The sequence below is a fragment of the Brachypodium distachyon genome, chromosome 3 (assembly GCF_000005505.3).
Source record: "Brachypodium distachyon strain Bd21 chromosome 3, Brachypodium_distachyon_v3.0, whole genome shotgun sequence".
Classification (NCBI taxonomy): domain Eukaryota; kingdom Viridiplantae; phylum Streptophyta; class Magnoliopsida; order Poales; family Poaceae; genus Brachypodium; species Brachypodium distachyon.
Genome location: NC_016133.3, coordinates 4,596,260 through 4,623,639, shown reverse-complemented (window position 1 = coordinate 4,623,639; position 27,380 = coordinate 4,596,260). Strand labels below are relative to the sequence as shown.

Below are 27,380 nucleotides of genomic sequence, written 5' to 3'. Positions count from 1 at the left end.
GTCAATTTTAGTATTGTAACTGTGAAAACTTTAGCCCGCAATGGTGAAAACTTTAGTTTTGTGACCGTGACAACTTTGGTCTGTCCCGCGACGGGATTTGTGAGTTCGTTTACCCTTTTTCGTTATTTTTTTAAACTCAAATCAATAGCCGATACAGACACTTGAGATTTGAAAAGAAATGAGCTCAGAACTCAGAAGTTCTCAATTCTCATAGACGGTCTCGTTTTACCGAGAACACCCTCGATTCCATGCTCCCTTCCAATCCGCACCCGACGTCACTCCCTCGCTCTCGTCGCTCCACTCCTTTCCTCACCTCCGGCGATGGCCGGCCGCCTCGGCGGCGCCGGCTCATCTTCGCCCCTGCCGCGGGCGCTCCTCCTCCTCGCCGCGGCCGCCCTCTTCTCGCTCTCCTTCCTCACCCTTCGATCGCTCCGCCCCGCGGCAGTCCCCTCTATCTCCCTCGACGAATCACGCCTCCTCGCGCCCCCCTTCTCGCCGGCGCCGCCGCGGCCTTCGGTGTACCACTCCCCCGAGGCGTTCTCTGCGGGGTACGCGGAGATGGAGCGGAGCTTCAAGGTCTACATCTACCCGGACGGCGACCCCAAGACCTTCTATCAGACGCCGCGGAAGCTCACGGGCAAGTACGCCAGCGAGGGATACTTCTTCCAGAACATCCGCGAGAGCCGCTTCCGCACCGAAGACCCTGACAGCGCCGACCTCTTCTTCGTCCCCATCTCGCCCCACAAGATGCGCGGCAAGGTCCCCAGCTATCTCTTTTAACCCTATACTGCTCGTTTTGTCGCATTATAACTTTGTAATGCTGTCTTCACTAGTGTTGTTTGGTTGGGGGATGCGAATATTGTCAATGTGCAGAGTGATATAGGATTCCTTTCTCGAGGTTATAGCTCGTTCACTGCATTGTGATCTTGTTTACTAATTGCTACAATAGATAGGGTATGTCACTTTGTAATGTATGATGGTTTAAGTTCACTGCATTCTCGAGGTTTTAGTTCTTGCTAAAATAGGTTGGTCTGTCAAATTTGTAATGTATGATGGTTTAATATGTGCATGTCACTGTTGCGGCAAAAGTAGAAGAAAAGATACTGTAGAGATCCAAATAGATGTTTGGTTTCTCAACTTGCTTGCTCACCGAATTGCAAACCAACTGTTTCATAGGAGACATCATATAACTTTCCTTTAAAAAATTATGGAAACAGTTGTATGGCCCAAAGTTGCTTCGATTGATACGCCACTTATTCTTGTGTCATCAATGCCTGCAACTCTGCATACTTGATTCTTCTTATACTTTATTTACATGCATCATTTTTAGTCTTGCAGGGTACTTCATATGAGAATATGACAATAATAGTTAAGGATTATGTCGAGGGTTTGATAAACAAGTATCCTTATTGGAACCGGACACTAGGAGCAGATCACTTCTTTGTGACATGCCATGATGTAGGTGTGAGGGCGTTTGAAGGACTTCCATTCATGGTGAAGAACTCTATTAGAGTTGTCTGTTCACCGAGCTATAATGTTGACTTTATACCGCATAAGGATGTTGCTCTTCCTCAAGTATTGCAGCCATTTGCTCTACCTAAAGGAGGAAATGATGTTGAAAACAGGTTGGAATGGCACTTTCTATTTGTTCTGACTAACCTGATAATGTCTCGCAAGGTGAAAATCTGATTCATGTCAGAATTTATGTGAAATATAGGCGCTTATTTACCCAGTTACTCTCCTTATTTATTCCTTAAAGTTCATAGTCTTTGCATATGATTAATTCAGAAGTATACATGGCTTTACACCAAGTTCAATGCTTTCTTCTACTGCAAAGAAGCACTGTGGTATAGCAAATTGCAAGTTCCTCATGACCACTGGTCTTCAGCTCTTTGCTAATCTAACATTCTTTTTCCCTCCTGCAAAATCTGTAATCTTAATTTGTTGCTTTTGGAATGAAAACAGGACAAATCTTGGATTTTGGGCTGGCCACCGCAACTCAAAAATAAGAGTTATTTTAGCACGAGTCTGGGAGAATGATACAGAGCTTGCTATCAGTAATAATCGGATTAGTAGAGCTATCGGAGAGCTAGTTTATCAGAAGCAGTTCTATCGTACTAAGTTCTGTATCTGTCCTGGTGGCTCTCAAGTTAACAGTGCTCGTATATCTGATTCAATACACTATGGTTGTGTCCCTGGTTAGTATTTTTGACATGAAACGCATGCCACCCATGAGCGCTCGTTCTTGTTTGTACTCCCCTTTCATGGGAATTCACTTTTTAGTACTCTCGTTATTTATATGTTCTGATCCATTTTATTCTGTTCTTTTAGTTATTTTGTCGGACTACTATGACTTGCCTTTCAATGATGTCCTTGACTGGAAAAAGTTTGCGATTGTACTTAAGGAGCGTGATGTATATGAACTAAAGAGTATCCTGAAATCTATATCACAGGAAGAGTTTGTTGCATTGCACAACTCTCTAGTTCAGGTATGCAGCTCTTGGTGGGTAGTTTCAGTTTGCATTCACCTTCCCTTCTGTATTAGACTATGGTTATGTAATTGAATCTAATTGTTATAGAAATTAATCTACAAGATCAGGATGGAAAGTAAAGCAACATCTGTGTTTTTTGGTTGGATTCTAACATGTCACCTGCCTTATCATTAGAATATCACCTGCTCTAAAGTTTATTGGAAGAACTGGGTAGTGAATCCTTTGATCTGGCAATTGTTTTTCTATAGTGCACCAAAAACTTGATACCAACCTAAATTCTGGTGTAGTACTAAACTAACATGTTAAGTTGGCATTGCAGATACAGAAACACTTTGTGTGGCATTCACCTCCTATTCCCTATGATGCATTCCACATGGTTATGTATGAACTTTGGTTGCGGCATCATGTTATCAAATACTAAGTTCAAGGCTACACACAGGCTGACTCCAACATAACTACCTGATCCACCAGAGTGATATTGTGAAGTCTACCTGCTTAGCTATACTGAATAGGACCCATGCTCTTCGCCTTGTAATTAGCAGCTGGATGGGTCAAAAGGATCTGCGGGAAAGAAGCAGACCATCATCCATAAGGTGCAGCTATGTAAGGTGCAACAGAAAGCATCTGGGTGAAAGCAGCAGGCCCTCATCAATATCGTCAAACTGGAGTTCTAGTTGTTGGATCTATTGTTTCATTCTTTCAAGATTAGCTGGTTTTTCCTTGTAGCTTTGTTTTTCTTGTTTGCTTTGATATACTCAAATTTAACGGATCTGCCTGAGCGACCGCTTGTATTCTGATGCTATAAATTTTGCACCTGCTCTTGTATAGTAATGTACGATATCACTGATGAGACTGGTAAGGATCCAGAGATATAGCAGATTGACAAGCTAGCATTACAAAAGAAATGAACCGTGAGTCATGACATTTGTTCTAAGGATTAGTACAATGCTATAAACCTCGAAGAGGGCAGAACTCTATAATTTAATAGTTGCCCAGTTAATTAGAAAAAATCAAACGGAAACTGGTCAGGCACTTGTTGGATCATCCATATGCAGCCACAAAAGAATGATAACTCATGCATCTCTTCCTGTTTCATCAAGTGTTGTTATCTTCAGGAGCATGCGACTCATTTTATGCTGCATGAAACGAAAATTGCAGATATAGCAGTTTGACAGGCTATCATTTCAAAGAGTTCAAAATAACAGTACTGGGACAGCAGGCTTCGCAATAGGAGTCAAAATATTGAAAAAATAACAAAAAGTACTTGAAAATTGCTGACTCATGTGATTCTCAGGTAAATTTGTCTTGCACAAGTGACTTATCTGTAGTAAAGGTACATTCTTGTTGATTGAAAATATTTGACGGTACAAACATAGTATATTACATGACGCTATTTGTGACAATATTTGTTGGACTGCCCACTCCCTTTCGAGCAATATATAACATCCTGTGGGGAGGTCTTCTGCCCCCGTCATTCTTCAAGGGAAAAAAACATATAATACATGACACATGGAATTTATTGTTACATGGATGGACTGTGCACCAAGACATTAGCCAGGATGTAACATCAGTGGGCACAATGCATTGCAGCCTCTGGCAAGAGCGGCAGCGAAGTGATCACTTGATAAGGATGCACCTGATTGGTGAACCCTCAGATCCAACCAGTCTTAGAGGTAAGCAGTGCAGCATGTATAAACCAGTCTTGACATTGTCTAGTTTCAGAGCTTCGACTAGGATGATATCCTGACAGAAACAAAGTAAGCACATCAACTGATGGTTTCAATCAATAATGCAATCGCTTGGAAGGTGAGATATTGCAAGGTGAGTTCATTCTATTCTTTCTGGATCACCAACAGATGAAGTGTAATCTTCTTAAGAGGAGTAGTAAATAAGCAAGCATTGTCCCTCGAGAAGAGGTTAATTAGCAATGCCAATGCTGAACTAATATTTTGGTCAACCTGTCACATGCAATGCTGTAGTAAAATGTTTCCAGAGTTGGTTATTTAGTCAGGAAACACTTGTGAAGGTAATTTTCTGTGGTAGACTAAGGGAATAAGCAGAATAGGATTAGAGATTAGTAATTTAGTATAAGGCAACAATGTTATCTGGTAGCTTTGCTTTTTCACTTCTTTAGGCCCAGGAAAGGGTAGCATCTTACCGCATTTTTGAAAAAGACCACATGGGCAGAGATTAAGTGATCAAATGCTGCAACCGATAGATAGTCAACCCCTACAGAATTGCCAATATCATTATGTTAATTTTACATAAGATAAGGATATGCATATATTGATCTCCCAAGCAAAAAGGTTATAGAACTAACTGAGCCTAGACAATTCACAATTAACAAGGTTCTGACAAATATGTGTAAGTCCACAACACCAGATCATCATGAAGATGGATATAAAGACAAATGCCATGTTTTGTAATTCCAATATTCTCTAGCTCCTAAGTACTCACCAACAAGCTTGATGTCGGTGTTGTCAACTAACCATTGTGCACCATCCTTTGTAAAACCAACATAACTGAGATCGCCTGATGCCTTCCACATGAGCCCCCTACATATCATTTGGTTACATATATGTTCAATACAATCCATAACATAATCAACTAATAATATGGTCAAAAATGTATTTCTAGTTGAATATCTCCTGAAAATAGGGCATACCTGTCTGTGTTCAATGTCCTGAAGAGAACACGACGGACACCTTTCGGTATGTTAAGGGATTCCATTGCTTCAGCTGCATAGAGTTAATGGGAGCATCATGTACCAAATAATGCTAGCCACCATGCACACAAATCGTATATTTTTATTGAGAATGTCAACACTTCTCGCGTTCTTCTTATCTTTTAAAAATGCAGACATTGGTCTGTGAGAAATTAATTCTTATCAAACCCTCGCCGAAGACATGAATTTGATGGAGAAACAGATATCTAAATACAACAACAGCATACCAGTGATATATGTATATCTCTTGTTAAATTAATCTTGCGACAGCAAAGTGATTAATTGAAGGAGTGGCAGATGAGCTGGAGCTCCTGGAAGCAAAAAACACACATGGGATACCTGTTATATTTGTGTGTCTCGGAACATCGACCAGTAACGCAGGACCTGTAAAGGTACAATAGTAAGTCAATGGTCAAATAATTCCCAAATACAATGCAGATTTAATTAAGGCTCACATGCAACAACAACAAAATTGTAGAGAAAAGACTTTTGGCCCAGCTTTATTAGAAAGCTTAAGAAGCACACACAAATATTTCGGTCAGAAGCAAGACGCGGAATTGAGATGCACTTCAAGCAATTCTAATGGATACTCTGTTTCACATGCTCACAGCTTCTGAATTGAAGACATCAGCTAGAAGAAAATGAACACAGAGCCTAGTCTAGACTGTTGCTTGTTATAAATTGGTATCTAGAACTAGAATTCCCCGCATCATCTTCCTCCTCGTCTCTAGGTTCTTGTCATCTCGTTTCCAAATTGATTCCCCTCATTCCGTGCATCATATAATCATCTAACCAACATGATCGTAGTGTATGTGCATATGGCGAGCCGGAGATGACAGAATAATCGAAGCTTCATGGTTCCAGAATAAACAAGATAATCGAAGCTTGGTTAGTTTTTGGTAGGAGAAAAGCTTTTGGACGCGCACCGTTGAGGACGTCGAGGTCGAGCGTGTCGATGTCGAGGCCGGCGGCGAAGTGGGCCTGGTTCATGTGGCCCGGCGCGTCGACGTGGGTGCCCATGTGGCACTCGATCCGGAGCTCCGACAGGTTGTACTCGGACCCGTTCTCCATGGACTCCTTGAGCCGCACCACGGGGCCCACGGTCGCGCCCGGCGCGAACGCCGGCATGTCGGGCCGGTACGCGTGGGTGATGTCCACGATGCGCCCCCCGCCGTACTCCTCCAGCGCCGGGCCGTGACTCCGCCGGCCCACGGAGCCGCCGTCTCCGAGCTCCGGCCCGCAGGTGTCGGCCTCCGCGCCCGCGTAGCCCGGGTGCGCGTCGCCGGCCGCCGTGGCGAGAGCGTGGCGCGCCGGGAGAAGGAGGAGGAGGAGAAGGGTGATGAGAACAGCCGCCGCCATGATCGCCGCCGACTTGCCGTGCCGAGCGCTCTCGCTCGGGGTCTGGGGTGCTGTGGACTCTGGGGAGTGATGTTAACTGGAAACTGAAACTCTCCTATCAGGCTATCGTGTCACCGAGTTGACCGAGTTGCAAGCGAAGATGCTTTGGGAAGATGGACAGTACTCACTCCGTTCCATAAAGAACGGAGTAGTACAATACGTGTGGTCACAGGAACCACGGAACATGTAGCCATCTTTTTCTTTTGTTTTTCGAGCATCTGTTAGCTTAGGTAATTCGGTTTAACCATCCGATATTTGAAATAACCAAAAAGACAAAAAGCAGTCACAGCACAGTACTCCCTCCCCCCGAGCCATAGTAAGTTGTACTACTGTACTAAATCATCACTACACTTATTATGACTACTAAATAAGTTCGAAAAGGAGAGATCACTCAAAACCAAAATTTCAAGGCGCCTTGCTACACTTCAACATAACTTTGAGTTTTCAAATATTTCAAGTTTGAACCTGAAGTAAATACTAATCCACGTTCGAGAACTCCGTTCAGTTCCGAAGTAATCAAAATCACCGCTTCAAGACAGCACCTGAAGCGGTGATATTGAATGATTATCTCTGTAAAACATTGGTGTATCAACCTGGCATCCTAGTTTTAGACTTGCTCAAGTAATCCATTCCGAAGTGATAACCAAATAGGACTCCGTATACCACAAGCTCATAAGACAACACAGGTGTAGCTACGAACAAATGATTGCCAGATTCAGCTTGTTCATGACCATCTTGTTACTAAAAGTTCGGCAGTCGACGTAGGAGTATAAAACATCACAGAACCATAAGCGTGCTAGTGCAATGGTAGTTTGCAGTTTTCAACCTCTTCGTTCAATCCTAAATATGTAAAGGTCATAGCAGATTCTTCTGAGCTAGTAAAATTCCCACTGCTGTGCACAGAACAATGGAGAGAAGGCCATCCCGGGATATCATGCGCTCCTTCCATGTCAAGGGCTCAGACACTTGCTTCAATACTTCTCGGAACTGTTCTTTTGTGTCGTCTAGAAGGCCAGAGTTGTTGATAACTATGTCAGCTTCCGACTTCTTCCAGTCCAGCGCAAGCTGTGCATTGATCCTGTTCTGCGCTTGTTCCTGGCTGCATCCATCTCTCGACATGAGCCTCTCAATCTGTGTTTGGGGATCCACCCATACAACAATGACTGGGTTTGTCCATCGGTCCATTTTTGTCTCGAACAGCAGCGGAATGTCAAGGATTATAACCTTGCATCCCTTCATCCACAGTTTTATTATCTCCCAAAGTATACCCGATGAAATATGTGGGGCCAGAAGACTGAAAGGTTACCAAGAAGTAATCACGAACAAAACATATCAGAAAATGCCACCAAAAAAATAATCCTTGACATCTAAAGGACTAATCATGACAATGTGCATGCCACTAAGTATAGATCAGTATCAGAATTACAAAACACTAAATGTAGCATTTATGATATTAATGGTTTGTCAAATTACATCTTCACTGTATGAAATACACACAAGAGATTACTCAAAAAAAAATACGCCCAAGATTGCTAATATGAGCAAAATATCCAACTAAACAATTGTATTTTCATGGGAACCACAACAACATGAGATGTGAGAACAGAAATAGGTGGAATTATTATTCCCTGTTGAGGATGTAGCAGTTATCATGTTAAAAAAAATTGAACCAAATATCTATAATTATAGCAAAACAAAACAAAATGCATTTTTTCTTAGAGATTGTACCGGTTTAGAATTTGGCGTTTCACTGGGTCAGAGAAAACCATCTGGCCTAGGCGAGCTCTGTCAATTTCTCCATTTTCCAACAAGATATCATTCCCAAAAGCATTTATAATCTTCTTCCAACCTCTGGTGCCTTTCTGCACTACATTCTGTAAATGCATGAAAATACAATCAGCACAAAGTTCGTAACACATAAGTCCAAAAGTGTATTAAACATACTTTGAGATCTGAAAGTCAAGTACTAAGTTTGCAAGTCAAGCTCTGGATTCCACAGTCTCAGAACGCAACAGAATTTAAATGCTTTGTACATACAATACTATCAAGTAGCAACTACCAATTGTGGTCTGCAAGTAATGCAAATGCTTATCAGTACCAAAACACAAACATGCTAGCTGCTGTCAAGTGTGGTTTGCAAGCACCAAAATATTCCAAATGCCTAACAAGTACAAAGCCCCAGAGTATTGACAAATTACTGCCTCATACCAAGCATTGTGGTGGAATCATTTATATTTTGTAGGATCCAGTAGTTCGTACACATTTATAATTTTCATGAAGACAACCAAAAATGTATTTTAATGCATAAAATAATGTTGGCTCAACTGGCAGATCTACTCTGCCACTAACCAGGAATGCCTACTGACTCCAAACTTTTCGCACTAGCTTACTGGTTATAAATTTCAGATCAGAGGCTTGGCTCAACTGATAGATCTAGTTATAGAGGGGAAAAGGTAAGTTACTGCTACTCTGCCTGCCAGTAACCATGAATCCCTACTGACTCCAAACTTTTCACATTAGCTTACTGGTTATAAAATTCCAGATAGAAGCTTAAGCGAAGTAAGAGTTACCAGATCTGAAATTCGTTCGATTTGAGGTTCATGAGTCATCAGCCGCTACGAATTGAGTCATGGGATCTATAGACTAGGTACATGAATTCATATTTCAGTTCGTAACATGGAGGGAAATAAAGTCAAAATGTAGGATTGTATGGTTTTGGAATTAGCGAACAAATGTAGAAGATCCTAAATTTGACCAGTGAACTGTTGGCCCAGCCAAGCTCACCTAAATTTGAAGACACGATGGCAGGCATGACTGCAGAGAAATGCACACAACAGCGACGACTGTGACGTGCGGTGGTGGAGAGCAGTGGCATGATGGCGACTACAGTAACACAATGACAATTCCGGCATGTTTTTATTCTCATTTCTCTCTTGATTTAGTATTGTATTTGTTCCCCTTGCATTGACTGAATCACATCCCAAATATGAGTGATCCGTAGCAATTTCAAACCCTGATCTAGATCGCTCGATCGGGTTCGTGGTTCAGAGGAGGTTGGATCACATCAGGTAATTATGGTTAAATAGGACAAAACAAACTGAACAGTTGCCTTTCCTTGTCACTGGAAAACCAGCTTACAACCAACCAATTTATAACTGTGTTGCAGATGTTCTGTTTGGAGTGAAGTGCACATTATCTACCAAATATAAGCAATCAATCAAAACAAGAAAATTGTTGTGATGCAAAGCTTGAGGCTGTTGGGTGGGATGAATCAAGAACAACAATATTGTTTAGAAAAGATCACCATATATTGAAAGCAGCATAAACAGGCCCTCTAAAACAGAACAATGAACTGGTCAAAATAACGAATAGAACATCATGTAGGACGATTACGGCTGCTGCTTACCCGAGCAACTATATCGGCATCAATGACAGGGATGCCATTGGATTTGAAGAGGTTGGATATGGTACTCTTCCCCGACGCAATCCCACCAGTCAAGCCAACCAGCCTCATCTGAAATTTGATTTGTGCAAGACAGTTTAGGAAGTGTAGAAATCAGCCCTTTTACTGTAGGGGTATCGTAAGCAAACATAGAGCACAGGCTGCAGTCCACTCCTCTGCAACCACCGCGTGGCTGCATTTCCACCACAATCCTCCTCAGCGCCAGCCTGAATAGGCATAATACACGACGTGTCATGGGTCGGCCAAACACTCGCATTCGATTCGCTTATATGCCATCCGAAGTTTCTATCATTCCCTGATCAGTCAACTCTGTTACCAGTGATATTTCCCCTGTTGTCTCAGCATGAGCCCATCACCGAGGCACCCGCCCACCAGCGAGTACAGGCCAGAGAAGGTACAGAGACTGCTATAGTGCTGGTGGCGGAGCAGAATGTTAAAATTCAAAGATAATTACCAAGGCACTCTCACATCATGAATATCATCCCAAATTACTCATTTCGTTTTTGCTTTATCCATCTAATACACAAGCATAATTAGGCCCAGTTCTTTTGGGGAGCTTCTCACAGAAGCTGTCCTCCCCCAGCTTCCTGAAGAAGCCGACCCCCAAATTTTGCTAGGCTTCCAAACTAATTTAGCCTAAAAGTAGGTAATGGGCAATCAGGGGAGGGTAAACACAGGGATTTTATTCTATGGGTATGGGGAGGGCAGCAGCCGGGTGCCATACCCTCCCAACGGCATCCTGAGGCCCAACCGGACAACCCCAAATCTCCAATTACTAACCCCCAAAACCCAAGGCCCAAATCATCAGCGTGAGTCCACCCCGGACAACCCAATGTATCACCAAGCATCCAGTTCATACATACATTGCAAGCATCATCTCATTCCAAGCATACATTGCAGAAAATTACCAAGCATAAATTGCATCGCAGAATTTTGTTAAACAATTACCTTGCGCTGGGGAGCGTATGGCATAAATGGCTCAACACACAGTTTGCAAAATGACAGGACTATACACTGCATATGCTCTCATCAAAATCACTCTGAAAGTACTGTGCTATACTTTTTTATGGTACACCCTGGGCTGTATCATAGATATTAATTCTCATTAACAATGAATCCAGCTAACTGAAACTGTTTGAAGATTTGTTCATGCTCTGGTATATGCTACTCCCTCCGACCCATATTACTTGTCTCAAATTTGTCCAAATATGGATGTATCTATTCTTAAAAAGCGTCTAGATAGATGTAATATTTCGACAACAATTTAGGATCAAAGGGAGTAGAAGATTTGTTTCCTCACCAAACAAAACCGGAACAGGAACAACACATGAGACATAAATACATTACATAACTGAACTGAGAGGGAAGAGATCAATAGAGGAAACAGAATACTAACCGGTGGGAGAGGGGTGGAGTTTAAGCACCGGCAGGCGACGAGGCTCCTCTCTCAACGGCGTCGACGATGCCCAAAACGGCGGCAAAGAAGCTGAACCGAGGGCTCGCCGTCGCCACCACCTCCCTCTGCCTCTGCCTCCACGTGCTAAACCGGAGACGCCCCCCTAACCTCGTGGACGAACACCGCCACAAGCCCCAGGAAAATCTCCCCCGTCCTCACCACCAGCAACTTCTTTTCCCCCGCCGGCGAAGGAGCGGGCGGCGGCGCCTCGGAGTCACGGCCGGCGGCACGGTCGAGATGGAGGCGGAAGCGGGACGATCCTGTGGAGGTTATGAACGGATCATCGGAGAACGACGGGGTGACCTGCGGCGGCCGTGCCGGCGGCGTTGCCCGCTGCGGAGCTGTCGAGAGAACAAGAGAGAGACTCGGCCTCGGTTTCTCCTGGACTGGAAACAAGAGGAGGGCCGAACCTATCGGACGTCAGGGTCCAAAGGGGTTTTTGGACTGCACTATTGAATTTGCTGGGCCCAAAGGTCCGGGTCAAACGGTACCAAAACGAGGGGCGGTTTAGCAGTTTAGTGGGCCGAGCCGGCCCTTCTTGCAGGCCTAGGTTGGGAGGATAGCCCACGCGCGTTGGGCCTGTGCCCCGACGAGGAGGCCCGAGCACTCTGTCGGCCTTGTCTGGGTCCAGCGCTCTCCCGCAGCAGGAACGCAAAGCTGCCACCCACCCAACGCGTCCTAGACGGTCTCGTGCAAGTGGACATGGTGACGCAGCGAAGTCGACCGAATCCTGCCGCGAGTTGGCCACTTGGGGAGCCCAAGTGGGCACCTCGATCGCCCTTCACTTGGCTACTTGGCTGCAGATATACTCCTGCAGCACATATGGTCAATCGCAAGAGCGACCCGTCGTCGTGGCGTGGGCACGTACGTATCTCCCCGAATCTCAAGTGCCCATGCCAACAGTAGCATACTACTGGGGAGATGTCCAATGGCTAAGACTGTTCAATATGAGTATGGTAAAAGAAGGGATTTTGCAAAAGGTCACGGGCCTCTTTGATTCAAAGAATTTTCTGTAGGGATTTTGCGGGATTTGAATTCCTTGAGATGTTTTTTTCAGGTATGGGTTGCTATTTGTAGTGTTGAATCTATGAGAGTTCTTCTACGGATTTCATTGCACTAGATTTGGTAGGAAATCTCGTATCCACTCCAACCTTTTTTTTAAGGTCCAACCGTAATCTTATTGGATTCAAATAGGCATGACATGGCAATCATGTGATTTTGTCATCCTGCGAATCAAAGAGGCCCTTGCATGCTCCACATGTATCCCGCAGGAATTTCAAACAAAGGAACGCTCATTGATTATTTTTTTGTGTGCACGAGCACCACGATCATGTTAGATTTTCTTTTTTCAAAATTCTTGTGAGTTAAAACATGCTATATATGGGTATCCATAAGAGGACTTCATGTGTTCCGAAGGGATTTTTTAAAAAAAAATATGTGGGTTCAAATCCTTAATTTTCTTGTGAAGGATCCATACTCTAGCACCACGTATGTACGTGAGATGCAACTCACATGTAGAAGCATGATCAAGATTACAATTATTTAAGGGAGAAAAAAAACAATTTTGATGAAAAACCGGAGTTGAAAAAAATGGTTATGCTTGAAGATCAACACTACCATACGATATATTATGCTATGTGGAAAAAATGAATATATGAGTTTCAGGGGAAAATGAATTTAATTAGCAGTTTGGTTTTAACTCAATATAAAATTCATAAATTTATATTTTTGTAAATAATTCTATGTCCTAAATAGAAGTAGAGATTAATAATATAATTATTTTATAGAATTCAAACAAAGAGTTGAAAAGTTCTCAAATTGATTTTTGTACATATGTTCCACATGAACCCGCAATAGCTAAATTTTAAAAGTAAATTTACATGAAAACTAGAAGTTAGAGAAAACACAAATCTTTTTTATATAAAAATTAAAATAAGAATGAGAGAGAGGTTGGCAATTTACATAATTCACATGAAATCTACAGTAGCCGTTACAGAATATGGAGTTGGCATTAAAATTAATTAATAATTGATTTGCATTCGATATCATGCAATGTCCAGAATGATTTAATAATTAATTTGCATTCAATATCCATGCAATATGTGTGGACGGGAACTCATGTGAATGTAGGACTACATTTAAACGAGAGTTGCGTCTATAAAATTCTTTGAGTGCATCACCACAGTATAACCAACCGGCTATTTCTAAGTTGACCGGACATGTGTGGAGATCGACGTTGTACAGAAGAGCTTTAAAAGGATGAAAAAACATAGACAAATTCTAATGATCGAAAATTTCTTGAAGCTTGATGAATTCCTACACTCCCTTTTTCCTCTTTCCCTTCCTGTTCCGCACCCCTCTCTCCTTCTGGCCCATCTCGCTGCCAAGCGCCCTAGATCCCTACCCTCGCTCGTCTTCCTCCTCGCGGGAGCGCCGCCGCTCCTCCGTCCTACTGGCGCATCCCGCTGCCGAGCGCCGCCCCAGCTCACTCGCTCGTCTTCCTCCTCGCGCGAGCACCCTAGACCCATCCCCTCGCTTCTTCATCCTCGCGCGAGCGCCGCCGCCCTCCCTCCTTCTGGCGCATCCCGCTGTCGAGCGCCGCCCCAGCCCCCTCGCGCGAGCACCCTACACCCCTCCCCTCGCTCGTCGTCCTCCTCGCGCGAGCGCCGCCACCGCCGGTTGGTCTCCCCTTCGACTCTCTCGCTCCCGACCGTTTCTCCTCCCATCACCCCACGAACCGATTCCGCCTTTTAGCTCCCCCTTTCATCTCCTTAATTTTCTCCAATTCGCAAGCGAGGCAAAAATCAAGGTAGGGCGACCGCCCTACCTTGCCCTACTGGATCCTCCACCTGTGCTGAGGAGGTAGGCGTTGCTTGCTGGAAATGGTGTTGGTAGTGAAGCAGCACCGCTGCACGCACTCGGCGAGCTGCGCTTGCATCAAGGGCCACCTCAGCGAGGATGCGCTGTTCCTAGTCTTCCGCCACATGAACTGGAACCCCAGGCAAATCGCCATCCTCTCCTGCGTATGCAAGTGGTTCGATGAGGTTGCGAAACAGGTGCTTTGGAAGGAGTTCTGCCATGCCAGGGCGCCGAAGATGATGCTGGATTTGCATTCAGATGGCAGCCACATTGTCGATGGGAACTGGAAGGCGCTTGGGAAGCTGCTCATCTATTGTAATGGCTGCACAAAAGGGGGGCTGTTCAGCAACGTTCATGTCCCAGGACACTTTGTGTTTAGGACACGCTTTTCAAGGACTGCGGGCAAGAGCTTTCTGCCTGTGCAGTGTAGGATGGATGTCTTGTATGTTTCGGATCCGTGTGAGCATCTTGACCAGGGGGAAGAAGGCGACTTGGGTTTCTTCCGTGGCATCTTCAAGTCGTTTGCCACTTCAAGGGTCAAGAAGATCTTGATTGAGAAGCGGGCTAGGTTCCATCCAAGGGAGGTGTGCCCCTATTGTAAGGCTAAGCTATGGAACATGCTGCAGGCTGATATGATGCCGGCAAGTGCTTCCGCCAGGCTGGGTGCTTACGATGATTCTGTGGAGTATTTCGTATGCCTGAATGGACATGTTATTGGATTGGGTACGCTTCTACCTCTCTCGGATTCTGATGGGGCAGCAGAGGAATGATCTTCAGGAACTTGAATCAGGTGATCATTACTATGTTCTCTTAATTGCTTTCATTAGTTCAATTTCAAAGTGCAACCTAGCTTTATTTTAAAGCTTGAGTTTTGTATTAGCTAGTTGTGAAGATAATTAGATAGATTTCTGTATGATAAATATCCATATTTTATACAAACTGCAACTTTTTCTTTGCGAAGATGCAAACTGAAACGCAGGCAATTTTCATTGTTTAGTCACGCTGGCAGTTAATTCTTCAATATGTTTGCAGATGCTAATCCATAGGCTGACAGTTTGAATGAATATAGTCATAGAATGATTGGTGTGGAATTTTGTATTGTGTACCGTGAGCACCAAGGTGCTACATAGCTGACTACATTGTATTTAAATATTGCATACTTGTGGTTTGTCCAATACACAATATTTAAATCCTGAATCTCCAGAAGATATAGCGAATGCCAAATAGTTGTTGGAACATCATGGAAATATTCTGCTTTTGATTTCATAACAAAAAAATCATGTCCGAGATGTTTCAGAGATGTTAATATTTGAAACTGCTTTTGTTTGTTCACAATTTTACATGATTGTTTTCTGCACACTCTTCAAGCATCAGCTATGTTTATATCAGCAGAAAAGCACACTGGACGGATTCTAGCTATCATTTACTAATCTTAGTATGCTACGACTACTTTCGTAAATGAAGTCTGAATCATGGATAATGCCCTGTAACCAATTTTGGGAATTACAATGCAACCCCTGCCTACCTTTTTGTTCAACCATGATTTGAAGTTTTGAACTATTTTGCTATTCCTAATAATCTATCAAAGAGTAATAACTCCACCCATGTTTGATATTTCTTTCCGATGATGCAAACTGAAACTCAGGCATTTTTTATTGTTCAGTCATGCTGTCAGCTAGTCTTCAATCTGTCCAATTTCCATGGGCTGTCAGTTTGAATGAACATAGTCATTGAATGATTAGTGTGCAATTTTGTATCATGAAATTGTCATGCCTGGGAAGTTTCAGATATAAGTTCCTTTGCTCAAGTTTATATTGTTCAGCCATGATTTGAACTATTTTACTATTCCTAAATAATCTATCAAGGAGTAATAACTCCATCCATGTTGGGAAATGGGAATGTCACTGCAAAAGTTTTTGGAGCAAGGTAGAGTACTTGTAAAACAAATTCAAATTTGACTGTTGCATTTCTTGTTTGTGGTCCTCAAAGATTAGAAGTGAAGCCAAAACTATTACTGAAGTGTGTTTCCTTTGCTCAAGTGTTTATTTATATGTTTTTCCACCACTTATGCGGTTATTCCTATTCATTTTGTTTTGTTTCGCTTTGTAATTTTTTAAATGTGTGATGAGTTTCATTGCACTTTTTTACTCGTATTGTAGTTAATAAAACAAACTTTGGCAAGTAAACTGGCGGTTAGAGAATAAGGTAGCTGACTGTAAAACTTATTTATTTGATGATAAAGCAACTTAGAAATAACCAGGACATCTATCTTTTGACAATGAACAGAATTGCAAGAGGCCGTTCAACCATAGCAGGCTGTGCCACAGGGACCATAATTGGCCTTGGCCCTATCTTGGACTGAAATCTGTTTCTTCAAAAGTGAAGAAATATGTTCTGAATATAGCCTTTACTGGTGACAGGTTCGCAAGATGGAATTCCAGGGTTTGTGAATGCCTTTTGCTGAATGTTGGTTGTGTTTAACAGCGAGAAGGCAAGGGCGCAGCCAAACTACAGGGCGACAAGAATGTGCAGTCTCCGTCCTGGTGCTTTGCATCGGATGAAAATGTTGTTTTTACATGTTCTCCTTTTTATTTGTCGATTCCCTGTTGTTCTCGTTATTGTAATCGACACAACAACCTGTCGTCCTGTCCTACATGTGCTGACATGTATGAAGGCATCATGAGACCGAGGTGTAAAATTGGTGCTCATATTATTTGTGTGATGTTCGTGATTGCATTATTTCCGTTCATACTGACTTGATCTGTGTCATGCCGCTAGGACATACAGGTTTATACTCCAACTTACATAATTGGTATTGGTAAAATATCAATGTCATTTGGTGACGTGACTACATGGTTCTCTAGTTTCTGTTACTAAATGCTAGTCTAGTTTCATACAAGGTTATCGTCCCTGTTTTTAGTTGCTGGGGAAAGCTTGGGGATGCAGATGCCAATAGTCGCACCATGATTCTCCTATTGTGATTTGGTGGACTTTGTCAGCATTGTTCATCTATTTGCAGCATCATGTGAAGTCCTCTTATGTACTTTCTCCGCAGTACCCAGTTTGAGCATTTTGGAAATCCAGTAGTTCCAGAAGCCTAAGTTAGGACTGCATTTCATTTACTTCGGTGGATGTCAGATATCTGTCTAGCTATAAAATTTTGGGAGAGAAGAGCTGGCCTTTGCACCCACTAGGGGTGCACACAACTTTTTAAATACGAGTATCAAGATAGTTGCTATGTTAATCATGAAAAATCAATAAGAAAACCACTTGCTGTATCATCCATATGCAGCCATCGTCACGAGCATGCAACCCATTTTATATTACATGACAGCAGAGCATTACAAAGAGTTCAAAGTAGCAGTACTGAGAATAGTACTAGCCGGCTTCATAACAGGAGAGTTGAAATATTGCATAAATAGCTTGAAACTTTCAAGGTGAAAGCAAAAGCTACTTGAAAATTTCTGACTCATGTAGTCATGTGGTTCAGTGTGGGATTACAAGGGTAACAGCAGACCGAGCAGAGTGCCATGACTACTGTAAGTTTGCCTTGCACCAGTGACTTATCTGTAATAATTCTAGCTACATTTTGGTCGCCGATTGAAAATATCTGGGTGATAGTATAAGTATATATATACATGATGACACACGGCATTTTATTGTTACTGATATGGACTGGATCAGGACATTAGCCAGGATATAGCATCAGTGGGCACCATGCATCCGCAGGCTTCGGAAAGAGCATCAGGGAAGTGATCACTTGATAAGGATGCACCTGACTGGTGAACCCTCAGATCCAACCAGTCTTAGAGGTAAGCAGTGCAGCATGTATAATCCAGCCTTGATGTTGTCTAGTTTCAGAGCCTCCACTAGGATGATATCCTGACAGACCAAAGTAAGGAATCAACTTATGGTTTCAATTAATAATGCAATCTTTCGAAAGGTGAGTTCGTTCTGATCTTGATCAGGTTGACACATTAACTGTGATCTTCTGTTGAGGAGTATCACATTAGTAAGGACATTGCTGTACCAAGACACTGGCCAACTTGTCATTACATGCAATGCTGTAATAACATGTTTTCATGTTGCTGTTTAGTCAGTAAAGCTTGTGAAGGTAATTTGCTGCAGTAGACCAAGGGAATAAGCAGCATAGGAGAAGGGCAACGGTGTTGACCGGCTTTCCATTTTCCCTTCTTTTTAGGACCAGGGAAGGGTAGCATCTTACCGCATTTTTGAAAAAGACCACATGGGCAGGGACTGAGTGCTCAAATGACGCAACGGATAGATAATCAAGCCCTGCAGAATTGCCGTATCAGTATGTTAAATTTTAAATTTACAAATTTACATAAGATAAGGAAATGCATATTATAACTAGTAGGGTTCTGGCAAATATGTGCACTACACCAGATCATAAGAGAATGGATATTAATACGCATGGTATGTCTTGTAATACCAAATGTAGCTCCTAATTACTTACCGACAAGCTTGATGTCGGTGTTGTCAACTAACCAATCCGCACCATCCTTTGTAAATCCAACAAAACTCATATCACCTCCTGCCTTCCACATGAGCCCCCTACATATATTTGCTTGCATACAGGTTCAGTACAACCCCATAAAACGGTCAAGTGATGACATGGTGAAAACTGTATTATGTAGTTGAATAACTCCTTAAAATAGGCCATACTTGTCTGTGTTCAATGTCCTGAAGAGAACGCGGCGAACGCCTTTCGGTATATTAAGGGATTCCATTGCTTCAGCTGCATAGTGTTAAAGGTGGCCTTATCTTTTATATTTAAGTAGAAGAAACCCCCTACTTGATTTCTCTCAACATACAAGCATGCCACATCATCACACCATTAATTTGTTCATACCTATTTAGTGGAACACTCATATTTTTTGCACATGCATGCATGCTATTTTTCATCAAGCTATTTTCACTAAGTGAAAAATCTATAATCTATCATACAATTCCATTATACATTTTCACTGGATACTCTTTTGTTGCTACTTTCCACTCATGTATGTTCTCAACAACGTGGGCTCACGTATGTTAACTAAAAATTTTCACAACAACGTGCGTGGCGTCATGTAGTATACCAAATACTAGACACCGTGCATGCAAATGGAATATTTTTACTGGCAATGTCAACACTTCTCGTGAAAAAAGAATTTCAGCAACTCAGCATTTCTTATCTTCACTCCCTCCGATCCTAAATTGTTGTCGAAATATTAATATATCTATACGTTTTTAAGAATAGATAGATACATCCATATTTGGGCAAATTTGAGTCAAGAATTTTAGGATCAGAGGAAATAAAATGCAGATGATCGTCTGTGAAAAAACAGCAGTGTACCCTACCTGTTATATTCGTGTGTCTCTGAACATCAACCAGCAACGCAGGACCTGTCCAGGAACAAGAATCGGTCAATTGTCAAATCATTTCCACGTACTCCATCATGCTAATAACTTTAATGAAGTCTCATATACGCAAATCATCCGGCTAGATCGTTACAGTCTTACAGAAGCCTGCACTCGGAACAATTTTAAAGGGGTATACTCTGTTAATCTGTTTCTCATGCTCAGAGCTGTCCTGAATCAGACGACATTACTGTAGCTTGGATAATGCGCACCGTTGAGGGTGGCGAGGTCCAGCGTGTCGACGTCGAGGCCGGCGGCGAAGTGGGCCTGGTTCATGTGGCCCGGCGCGTCGACGTGGGTGCCCAGGTGGCACTCCATCCGGAGCTCCGACAAGTTGTACTCGGACCCGTTCAGCATGGAGTCCTTGAGCCGCACCAGCGGGCCGATCGTCGCGCCCGTGGCAAACGCCGGCAGGTCGGCCCGGTAAGGGTGCGTGATGTCCACGATGCGCCCGCCGCCGTACTCCTCCAGCGCCGGGCCGTGACGCCGCCGGCCCATGGGGCCGCCGTTTCCGGGCTCCGGCCCGCAGGTTTCGGCCTCCGCGCCCGCGTAGCCCGGGTGCGCGTCGCCGGCGGTCGTCGTGGCGAGAGCGTGGCGCGCGGGGAGGAGGAGGAGCTGGAAGAGGAGGAAGAGGGAGAGAGCAGCCGCCGCCATGGTCGTTGCCGGCTTGCCGTGCTGAGCGCTCTTGCTCTAGGGTCTGTGGATTCTGCGGACTGTCACTGATGGTTGCTAGAAATTATGGTTTCGCCTTGGGTGGCTGCTTGTGGAAGATGGACGGTGCAACTTTCAATCTCTGCAGACCACGCAACTTCTTGTGTGTCCGAACAGTCTCTGGCGATTATCTCGTCAAAAAAACAATATTTAAAAGTTGCAAAAATAAAATATAATTCACGACGTTGACACAGTGCATTTATATATGCTAATTTACACGCCAAGTTTGCAGCAAACAATTGTCTACTACCTTCAGGTTCGGAATAGTTGTGCCACACCCACATGTGAAACAATGAAATTAACATGAACCAAATTCTGCAAAAACATTCCGGAACAATCATGAATTTGACCACAAGAGGATAGTGGTCTACCTTCCCAGGATAATAGGTGTTGTGGCTATAATGATTCTGATTCAGACATAAGGTTTGGAAATTTGCCTGGAAACTTTGCTTACCTCCACAGAAGATTTGGAAATTGCAATACCTCAGTTGGACGGCAGACAATTTATAACATTACCTTTTGTGATTTCTGTTCTTTTTACCAAAAAGATCACAATTCACTTGATTTATGCTCTGTTAGTTAGAAGTTGCTTGCTATGTGTCGCAAGTCTGTACTTTCAGCAATTCTTTGTTAGCAGATCGGCAATTCCTCTTCGATATGTTTACACTTGCATTACAATGTATATATATCTTGTAAATATAAAGTGATCACCGGTTTGGCAATTTCAGTCTGGATACGTCAGATTTGTCGCTTACATATCGGCATTGCTGAGTCACAGCAATGGCCGGTCTAGTCTACTCTGCCGGCACCGGAACACGAGTGTTGGCGACGACGAGGAGGTCGTCCCTCCTCCTGGTAGTTATCCCGGCCTCCTCCGCCATGTCCAGCCCCGCCGCGTCCACGCCTGCAGGCAGCTCAAGGTCGAAGTGGAACAGCAGCGCCGCGAGCGCGAGCTCGATGTGCGCCAGCCCGAACGTCATCCCGGGGCACATCCTCCTCCCGGCGCCGAACGGCACGAACTCGAAGTCCGTCCCCTTAAAATCCCTCCCTCCGGCGCCGGCGCCGCTCTCCTGATCGAACCTCTCCGGCTTGAACTCCTCGGGGTCCTCCCAGTGCTCAGGGTCCCTGGCGATGGCCCACGCGTTCACCAGCACCGTGGTGCCCACGGGCACGTCGAAGCCGAGCACCCGGCACGGCGTCCGGCACTGCCGCAGCGTCAGCAGCGGGCCTGGCACGTGCAGCCTCAGCGTCTCCTTGATCACCATCTGCGCGTACCGGAGGCTGCCCAGGGCGTCCTCGTTCACCTCGCGGTGGCCCGACAGCGCTCGCCGGACCTCCTCCTGCGCCTTGTGACGGACCCTCGGGTTCCGCATCAGCTCCGCCATCACCCACTGCAGCGCCGTCGTCGCCGTCTCGCTCCCCGCCGCGAACATGTCCTGCACGAAACAGAGCAACAGCTAATTAACTTGTCCTGCAGCTAATTAACAGAGCAGAGCTTACAATGATGACGAATTTGATGTTGTCGGTGGTGAGCGGGTGCTGGGAGCCGGCTTCATCCTGGAGCCCGAGGAGCACGTCGAGCAAGTCTTCGTCTTCTTTCCCGTCCCCGCCGGCAGCTTTGGCGGCGGCGGCGGCTTTGTGCTCCCTGTGCTCCAGGATGACGGCGTCCATGATCCTTAGCATCTCGCGCCGGCACCGCTTGATCCGGGCGGGCTCGCGGCTGAGGAGCACCGCGAGGCGCGAGGACGGGAACAGGTCCGGCAAGCTCAGCCCGGGCATCATCCGGAACAGGTCCTCGAACAGCTTCAGGCACGCGTCGCGGCCCTGGAACGGGCGGCTGCCGATGATGGCGCGCACCGTGGAGTCCGCCACGTACGCCGCGATCAGCTCCGTCAGGTTCACTGCCGGACGTGGAGAAGAAGAAGAAGAAGATTCGGCCGCGACGGAGCGGAGAAGGCGTTGGAGCTCGTGGCGGCGGACGGGGCGGAAGGAGGTGACGCGGCGGGCGGAGAGGAGCTCCTGGGTGCAGATCCGGCGGAGCTGGCGCCAGGCGTCGCCGTAGGGCGCGAAGACGAGGCCCTCGGAGCCCTGGAACCAGAGGCGCGACATGGGCCCGACGGGCCGCGACGCGAAGGCCGGGTCGTGGGTCTTGGTCACCTCGCGGGCCGCGGCCGGGGAGGTGGCCACCACCACGGGGACCTCGCCGAACCGGAGCAGCATCAGCGGGCCGTGGCGCTGGGCCAGGTCGCGCAGGGCCCGGTGCGGGAGCCCGCCGGCCAGGTGGTGCAGGTGGCCGATGACCGGAAGCGCCCACGGCCCCGGCGGTGGCCGCGCAACGCCGGACGAAGAGCGTCTGGAGGCGAAGAGCAGCAAGGGGAGGAGGACGAGGAGAGGTGCCAGCAGTAGATATATCAGTGGGAGGTCGACGGCCATGATCAACGGTTCGGAGATGGCTCCAGTGGTGGGGGCGCGGGAGGAGTAGCAAGTCTGAAAGATGCAGGCTGCAACGTAGCAGTATGAAGCATTGTTATACGATCTGTCCGGCTTGTCACACGATTTCTGTGCATTCCGTGATCCATGCAGGCACGCAGCTCGCCGCTATGTTTTTTTTTTTGGTACTGTGGTGAATCCTCGTAATTCTCTCTAATTCTGTGGGCCTTATTATCTTATTTTTTATCCATTTTTATTATTTATATGGCTAGCTATTTTTTGTTTTGTTTGTATTTTTTTTCACAATAGATGTGTCTGCAGGGGAGGGGAGAATCGCCTTGAGCACAATGAGCAGGTCTGCATCCTGCTGTGGTACACCGGTGAGCGTCAAGGAAGAGGACGACAAAGGTCCACGGCCACGGAGGAGTGTGCTAGTTTGTACGTGGTACAAAGGTTCACAAAAGTTGTTACTCCTCCATGGATCGTTCAAATGAATCAAAAGCCATTTTCATCACTGGATTTCTGTATTATTTTTGTTAGTCGATTGTGCTAGCATGTACCTAAAATGATTATATACATACATTTTTTTTGGTAAAACCATCTCTGTTTTCTATTTTCAGAGGAACAGAGCATGACTGCATGAGCATGCTAAGCCTGATAACGGCCGTTGCTTTTCATCTGCCATCACTGATGAACAAAGGTTTTGGCATCTGGAATCCTTTTTTTTTTCTCGAGGGACAGGGATTTGCCGGAACTGAAATCCCTGCCATTTACGGGCGGATTGTTTTGAATCAAAATTGAATTCAATTTTTTTAGGATGATCATGTATTGTAAATGCAAACATACTCCCTCCGTACCATATTAAGTGACTTTCTATTACATGCATCTAGACGCTTTTTAGAGGAGAAAATTACATAGAACAACCACATTTGAGACAACCTTCTAAGAAAACCACCTTTTTTTTCAATCTTTTACAAATCACCACCATTTTTGATCGTGCATCTGCCGGATTTCGTAACAAATGGTATCAGAGCAAGGTGGAGGGGATGCGGAAGATCTTGTGGGAGGTGTGATGATCATGCTCGACGGGTGCCGCGGAACGTCCAATGCGGTGCAAGGTGGAGCATGGCGGCGATCAGAATTCCGATCAGCGGAGTCGGACACTTCAGGTAGGTGGCATGAACCGTTCGATGGGCTGCGGTTGGCAAGGATCGACCAGGCGTGGTGATCGGGCCGACACAGTGGCCGGGAAGACGTCGCGGATCGGACGACGGCTTCAGCTCGCGATCAGACCGGCGACCAGACGCAGGGACGACCGGATAGATCGGGGCGGGATGCATCGTGGTATAGCGGTGGATCGGGTGTAGCACAGGGCCGCATGAGATACGGTGGACGAGTTGTGTCGACGATGCAGGTGTTCAGAGTACAACATGGGTTTGTGCATGTAATTTGCATAAGGGTGCGGCTCTGACAAAGTGCCGGCATCCGCGGCAGGTGACAGACACCGGAGTTATCTCAAACAGATCGGCTCCGACGGTGGATTGGAAATATGAGCAAGGGCGTCGTGGGCGCGGCGCAGCACGCGAAGAATTGCACGACGGACGGAACCACGTGAGGGTACGGGCGTACCGTACTGCTCATGCGCGTTTGGTTTCAATTTGGAATTGGAAAAGGAAGAGAAAAATAATTGCATGGCTTAGTACTAATCGGATTCCTACAGAAAAGAAAACGTGCATGCAGGCTCACGTGGATGTCAGGAGGTGTTGTCCTTGGCTAGAAGGAAGAAAGGAAGACCATGTTCTAATCGGACTCCAAATGAAAAAGTGGCTAGGTGTGCAGGCGCGCGTGACGTTGCAGCGGGGGCAGAGCAAAGGCAGAGGCACAGGAACGGAGCTTCGGTGCAGTGCTCTGCGCGGATGGCAACAAGGAAAAGGAGACGCGTTGGACTTGGGTACGGCAGGCCGGGTTCACAGCAGGACTCATAAAGCTAATCCAAGGGAACGTCCGACGAGGCAAAGCAAAGAAAACCACGGAAAGCTGCGGGCCAGAGACGACAAGAGATCAAGTTCTTTTTTTTGCGGATCATATTTTTTTTAGGGCAGTGTTTTGCGAGAATAAAAAGAGGTGATTGCATATGGAAGTGAAGGATCTTATGAGTTTCTCTAAAAACAGGCTAGTGTGGTTTGTCAGGAGATTTGGGAGGACGTTGGGTGCATACAGCGTGTCTCAAGCGACGAGAGACGACGCGCGTATAAGGCTGGAGTAGCATGGAGCGAGTCGTGAGGATCATGTGTCTACAAGACGTCGAGCAATACACTTGGTGTTGGGCTGACACGGCGCAAGGTGGAGCACGGTTGCAAGTTGTAGTCGGACAAGTTCGGCTGGGGTCAGACAACAGTCTGACGGGGATGTCGGTCGGAACAGAAGACGGTGAAGATCAGCGACAACGATGTAGGAGCGTGAGGGTTGATGGTGTCCGAATTCTGTGGCGTGGCAACACGTGGTGCAGTGGGACCTGAGATGGTGTGGGTATGCTACCCAGTAGATCTTGGCCAAGATTGCGGATGCTCGATGCGGTGATAGCGGCGAGGTGTGCGATAAGCACGGGACACAGTAACAGACCAGGGTGTATGCGGTTAGATAGTGGTTTGACATGTGTGCAGGGGTGCTGAAGCAGTGTTGACGAGTACCAGGTTCAAGTTGGTGACTGGGTCTATCGGGATGGCCTGAACGTCTGAAGTGATGGACAAGAGTCGACCATGGGAAATCTGAGAAAGTGTTTTAGGAAAGTCTGGATTGTCAAATGCTTAGAGAGCACATGGCTGTATATTCTGTGATGTTCGATGCACATGGCAAAGTGCAGGTGACGGGATGCAGAAGGAGGCGGAGTGTTGTGGCTGTGGGACATGTAGAAGACTATCCGAAAAGGATGAGACAACTGTGAAATTGACTCAAGGTGACTCAAGGGCGACGGTGAAATTCCTTCAAGTTTCATGATGATAGTCAACGATGGCGAGGATGATGAGTTCAGATAACTCTTATATGTGGCACCTAGCATGTGAGTTGTTCAATTTTCACATAGATCAAGGAAGAGGAACCAGGGTGACGATACACCGGTGTTGTCGAATATGGTGACTTTATGATCGGTGTGTGATGGCGTTGAGCGGATACTCCGGAAAGTTAGGAACACAAGGCAAGAGTGTGGAGGAACTTATTTTTCGTGGGAGCATTGACTGTTAATGAAAAAGAAGGGACTACGGTTGCAGGTGGAGTCATGTGATGTCAAGGAAATAGCAGTGGAGCTCATGATTGATCGATGTTTCAAATCCAAGGTACACGGAGGTTCGTGCATGACGGCTTCAAGGTGGCGAGGGACATATTCGCCAAGGTGGAGTTTGTTGAGATATGTGTCGAATATGTGTACGAGTAGGGTTACAATTGGACTTGGATTAGCGGAGGGTTAGGTGTTTGAGTCGGACACGTGTAACCCGGGCCTAATATATAAAGGCACCGCGGGGTAGTCCAAAGAAACCATGACAATATAATAGCAGTAGGCTCGCAAGGGGAGCCGGCGGCTTGTGCCGGCATCCAGGGTGGCCGGTGTTGCGGTATTATGGGGGGAGGAGCGCCCGTAGTCCTGTCCCGGGAATGTAGACTTCGGCCGAACCTCGTTAACAAATATCGTGCCTCGGTGTCATTCTTGATCGTGCATCTGCCGGATTTCGTAACATTGAGTCCGACGGGATCGCGCCGCCGCACCGATCTCCTCCACTGGAGAGTCTCGGTCTTCCCCGTCAACCGAGAAGAACATGCCGTTGCCCGCGTCAAGGCTCCGCTTCGGCTGCCGCCGGCCACCATGGAGTTGAATCATGCCGTCCATCTTCTCCGACCTCCCTTGCTGCTTTCTGCCGACCTGTACCAAAGATGGCAAGGCAGTTCATCTTCTGCTGCTGCGGGGATGGCATCGTGGATGAGGACCCCGCCGAGGAGTTGCGCCGGCGACAGGAGCAGCGGCGGTGGATGGCCTTGTGTTCGAGGAGGAAAGAGGCGTGTATTCGAGAAGTAAAGAGGCGTGAAGATGGACTGGGAGTCCAGCCTGGCGCCACATTGGCCTTGACAAGTGGGTCTGACTGTCAGTTTTTCCATCAAAACGCCATCAAACGACGGATCAGTGCGCGGGAGTACCGTCGTCCAAAAAACGGTGATGATTTGTAAATTTTTTTTAAAAAAGTGGTTTTCTTAGAAGGTTGCCTCAAATGTGGTGGTTTTAAATACTGTAATTTTTCTTCTTTTTAGACATAGATACATCCATATTTGACCAAATTTGAATCACTTAATATGGAACGGAAAGAGTAGTATGTAGCGGACGGAGGGATCCATACTAACTTGAGTTTCACATGTTCATTTATGGCTTAAATTTAAAAA

General features: G+C 45.7%; 6 protein-coding genes across 9 annotated transcripts; 2 read left to right on the top strand and 4 right to left on the bottom strand.

The window, feature by feature from the left end:
* Positions 1-239: 239 nt before the first annotated feature.
* On the top strand, positions 240-3,397 carry LOC100831439 (probable glycosyltransferase At5g03795). Its single transcript, XM_003570898.4, has 5 exons — positions 240-759; positions 1,339-1,625; positions 1,966-2,198; positions 2,332-2,489; positions 2,812-3,397. The coding sequence occupies exons 1-5, from the start codon at positions 322-324 to the stop codon at positions 2,911-2,913; spliced, it is 1,218 nt and encodes a 405-aa protein (XP_003570946.1). The 5' UTR covers positions 240-321; the 3' UTR covers positions 2,914-3,397.
* A 382-nt stretch (positions 3,398-3,779) lies between these two features.
* On the bottom strand, positions 3,780-6,739 carry LOC100829303 (kynurenine formamidase). Its single transcript, XM_003570893.3, has 6 exons — positions 6,144-6,739; positions 5,557-5,601; positions 5,158-5,230; positions 4,950-5,047; positions 4,651-4,721; positions 3,780-4,235 (listed from the first exon to the last, which is right to left on the bottom strand). Exons 1-6 carry the CDS (start codon positions 6,574-6,576, stop codon positions 4,110-4,112), a joined length of 846 nt encoding a protein of 281 aa, XP_003570941.1. The 5' UTR covers positions 6,577-6,739; the 3' UTR covers positions 3,780-4,109.
* A 276-nt stretch (positions 6,740-7,015) lies between these two features.
* Positions 7,016-11,941, bottom strand: LOC100824701 (dephospho-CoA kinase). 2 transcript variants are annotated; one of them, XM_003570880.4, is made up of 4 exons: positions 11,475-11,940; positions 10,022-10,129; positions 8,344-8,489; positions 7,016-7,909 (listed from the first exon to the last, which is right to left on the bottom strand). In XM_003570880.4, exons 2-4 carry the CDS (start codon positions 10,127-10,129, stop codon positions 7,471-7,473), a joined length of 693 nt encoding a protein of 230 aa, XP_003570928.1. In that variant the 5' UTR covers positions 11,475-11,940; the 3' UTR covers positions 7,016-7,470. The 2 variants fall into 2 exon arrangements, with proteins under 2 accessions (XP_003570928.1, XP_024316764.1); XM_024460996.1 differs by lacking the exon at positions 10,022-10,129 and having other exon boundaries at positions 11,475-11,941.
* Positions 11,942-13,828: 1,887 nt separating this feature from the next.
* Positions 13,829-17,142, top strand: LOC100839213 (EID1-like F-box protein 2). 2 transcript variants are annotated; one of them, XM_010235627.3, is made up of 2 exons: positions 13,829-15,183; positions 16,680-17,142. In XM_010235627.3, the coding sequence occupies exon 1, from the start codon at positions 14,417-14,419 to the stop codon at positions 15,161-15,163; it is 747 nt and encodes a 248-aa protein (XP_010233929.1). In that variant the 5' UTR covers positions 13,829-14,416; the 3' UTR covers positions 15,164-15,183; positions 16,680-17,142. The 2 variants fall into 2 exon arrangements, with proteins under 2 accessions (XP_010233929.1, XP_010233928.1); XM_010235626.3 differs by having other exon boundaries at positions 13,830-15,183; positions 16,814-17,142.
* Positions 17,143-17,695: 553 nt separating this feature from the next.
* LOC100838908 (kynurenine formamidase) lies at positions 17,696-20,635 on the bottom strand. Of its 2 annotated transcripts, none has more exons than XM_024461408.1 (6): positions 20,027-20,635; positions 19,755-19,799; positions 19,080-19,146; positions 18,871-18,968; positions 18,619-18,689; positions 17,696-18,275 (listed from the first exon to the last, which is right to left on the bottom strand). In XM_024461408.1, exons 1-6 carry the CDS (start codon positions 20,466-20,468, stop codon positions 18,150-18,152), a joined length of 849 nt encoding a protein of 282 aa, XP_024317176.1. In that variant the 5' UTR covers positions 20,469-20,635; the 3' UTR covers positions 17,696-18,149. The 2 variants fall into 2 exon arrangements, with proteins under 2 accessions (XP_024317176.1, XP_003571035.1); XM_003570987.4 differs by having other exon boundaries at positions 19,080-19,152; positions 20,027-20,633.
* Positions 20,636-21,139: 504 nt separating this feature from the next.
* Positions 21,140-23,477, bottom strand: LOC100838596 (premnaspirodiene oxygenase). Its single transcript, XM_010235623.3, has 2 exons — positions 22,026-23,477; positions 21,140-21,961 (listed from the first exon to the last, which is right to left on the bottom strand). Exons 1-2 carry the CDS (start codon positions 22,956-22,958, stop codon positions 21,320-21,322), a joined length of 1,575 nt encoding a protein of 524 aa, XP_010233925.1. The 5' UTR covers positions 22,959-23,477; the 3' UTR covers positions 21,140-21,319.
* Positions 23,478-27,380: the final 3,903 nt, after the last annotated feature.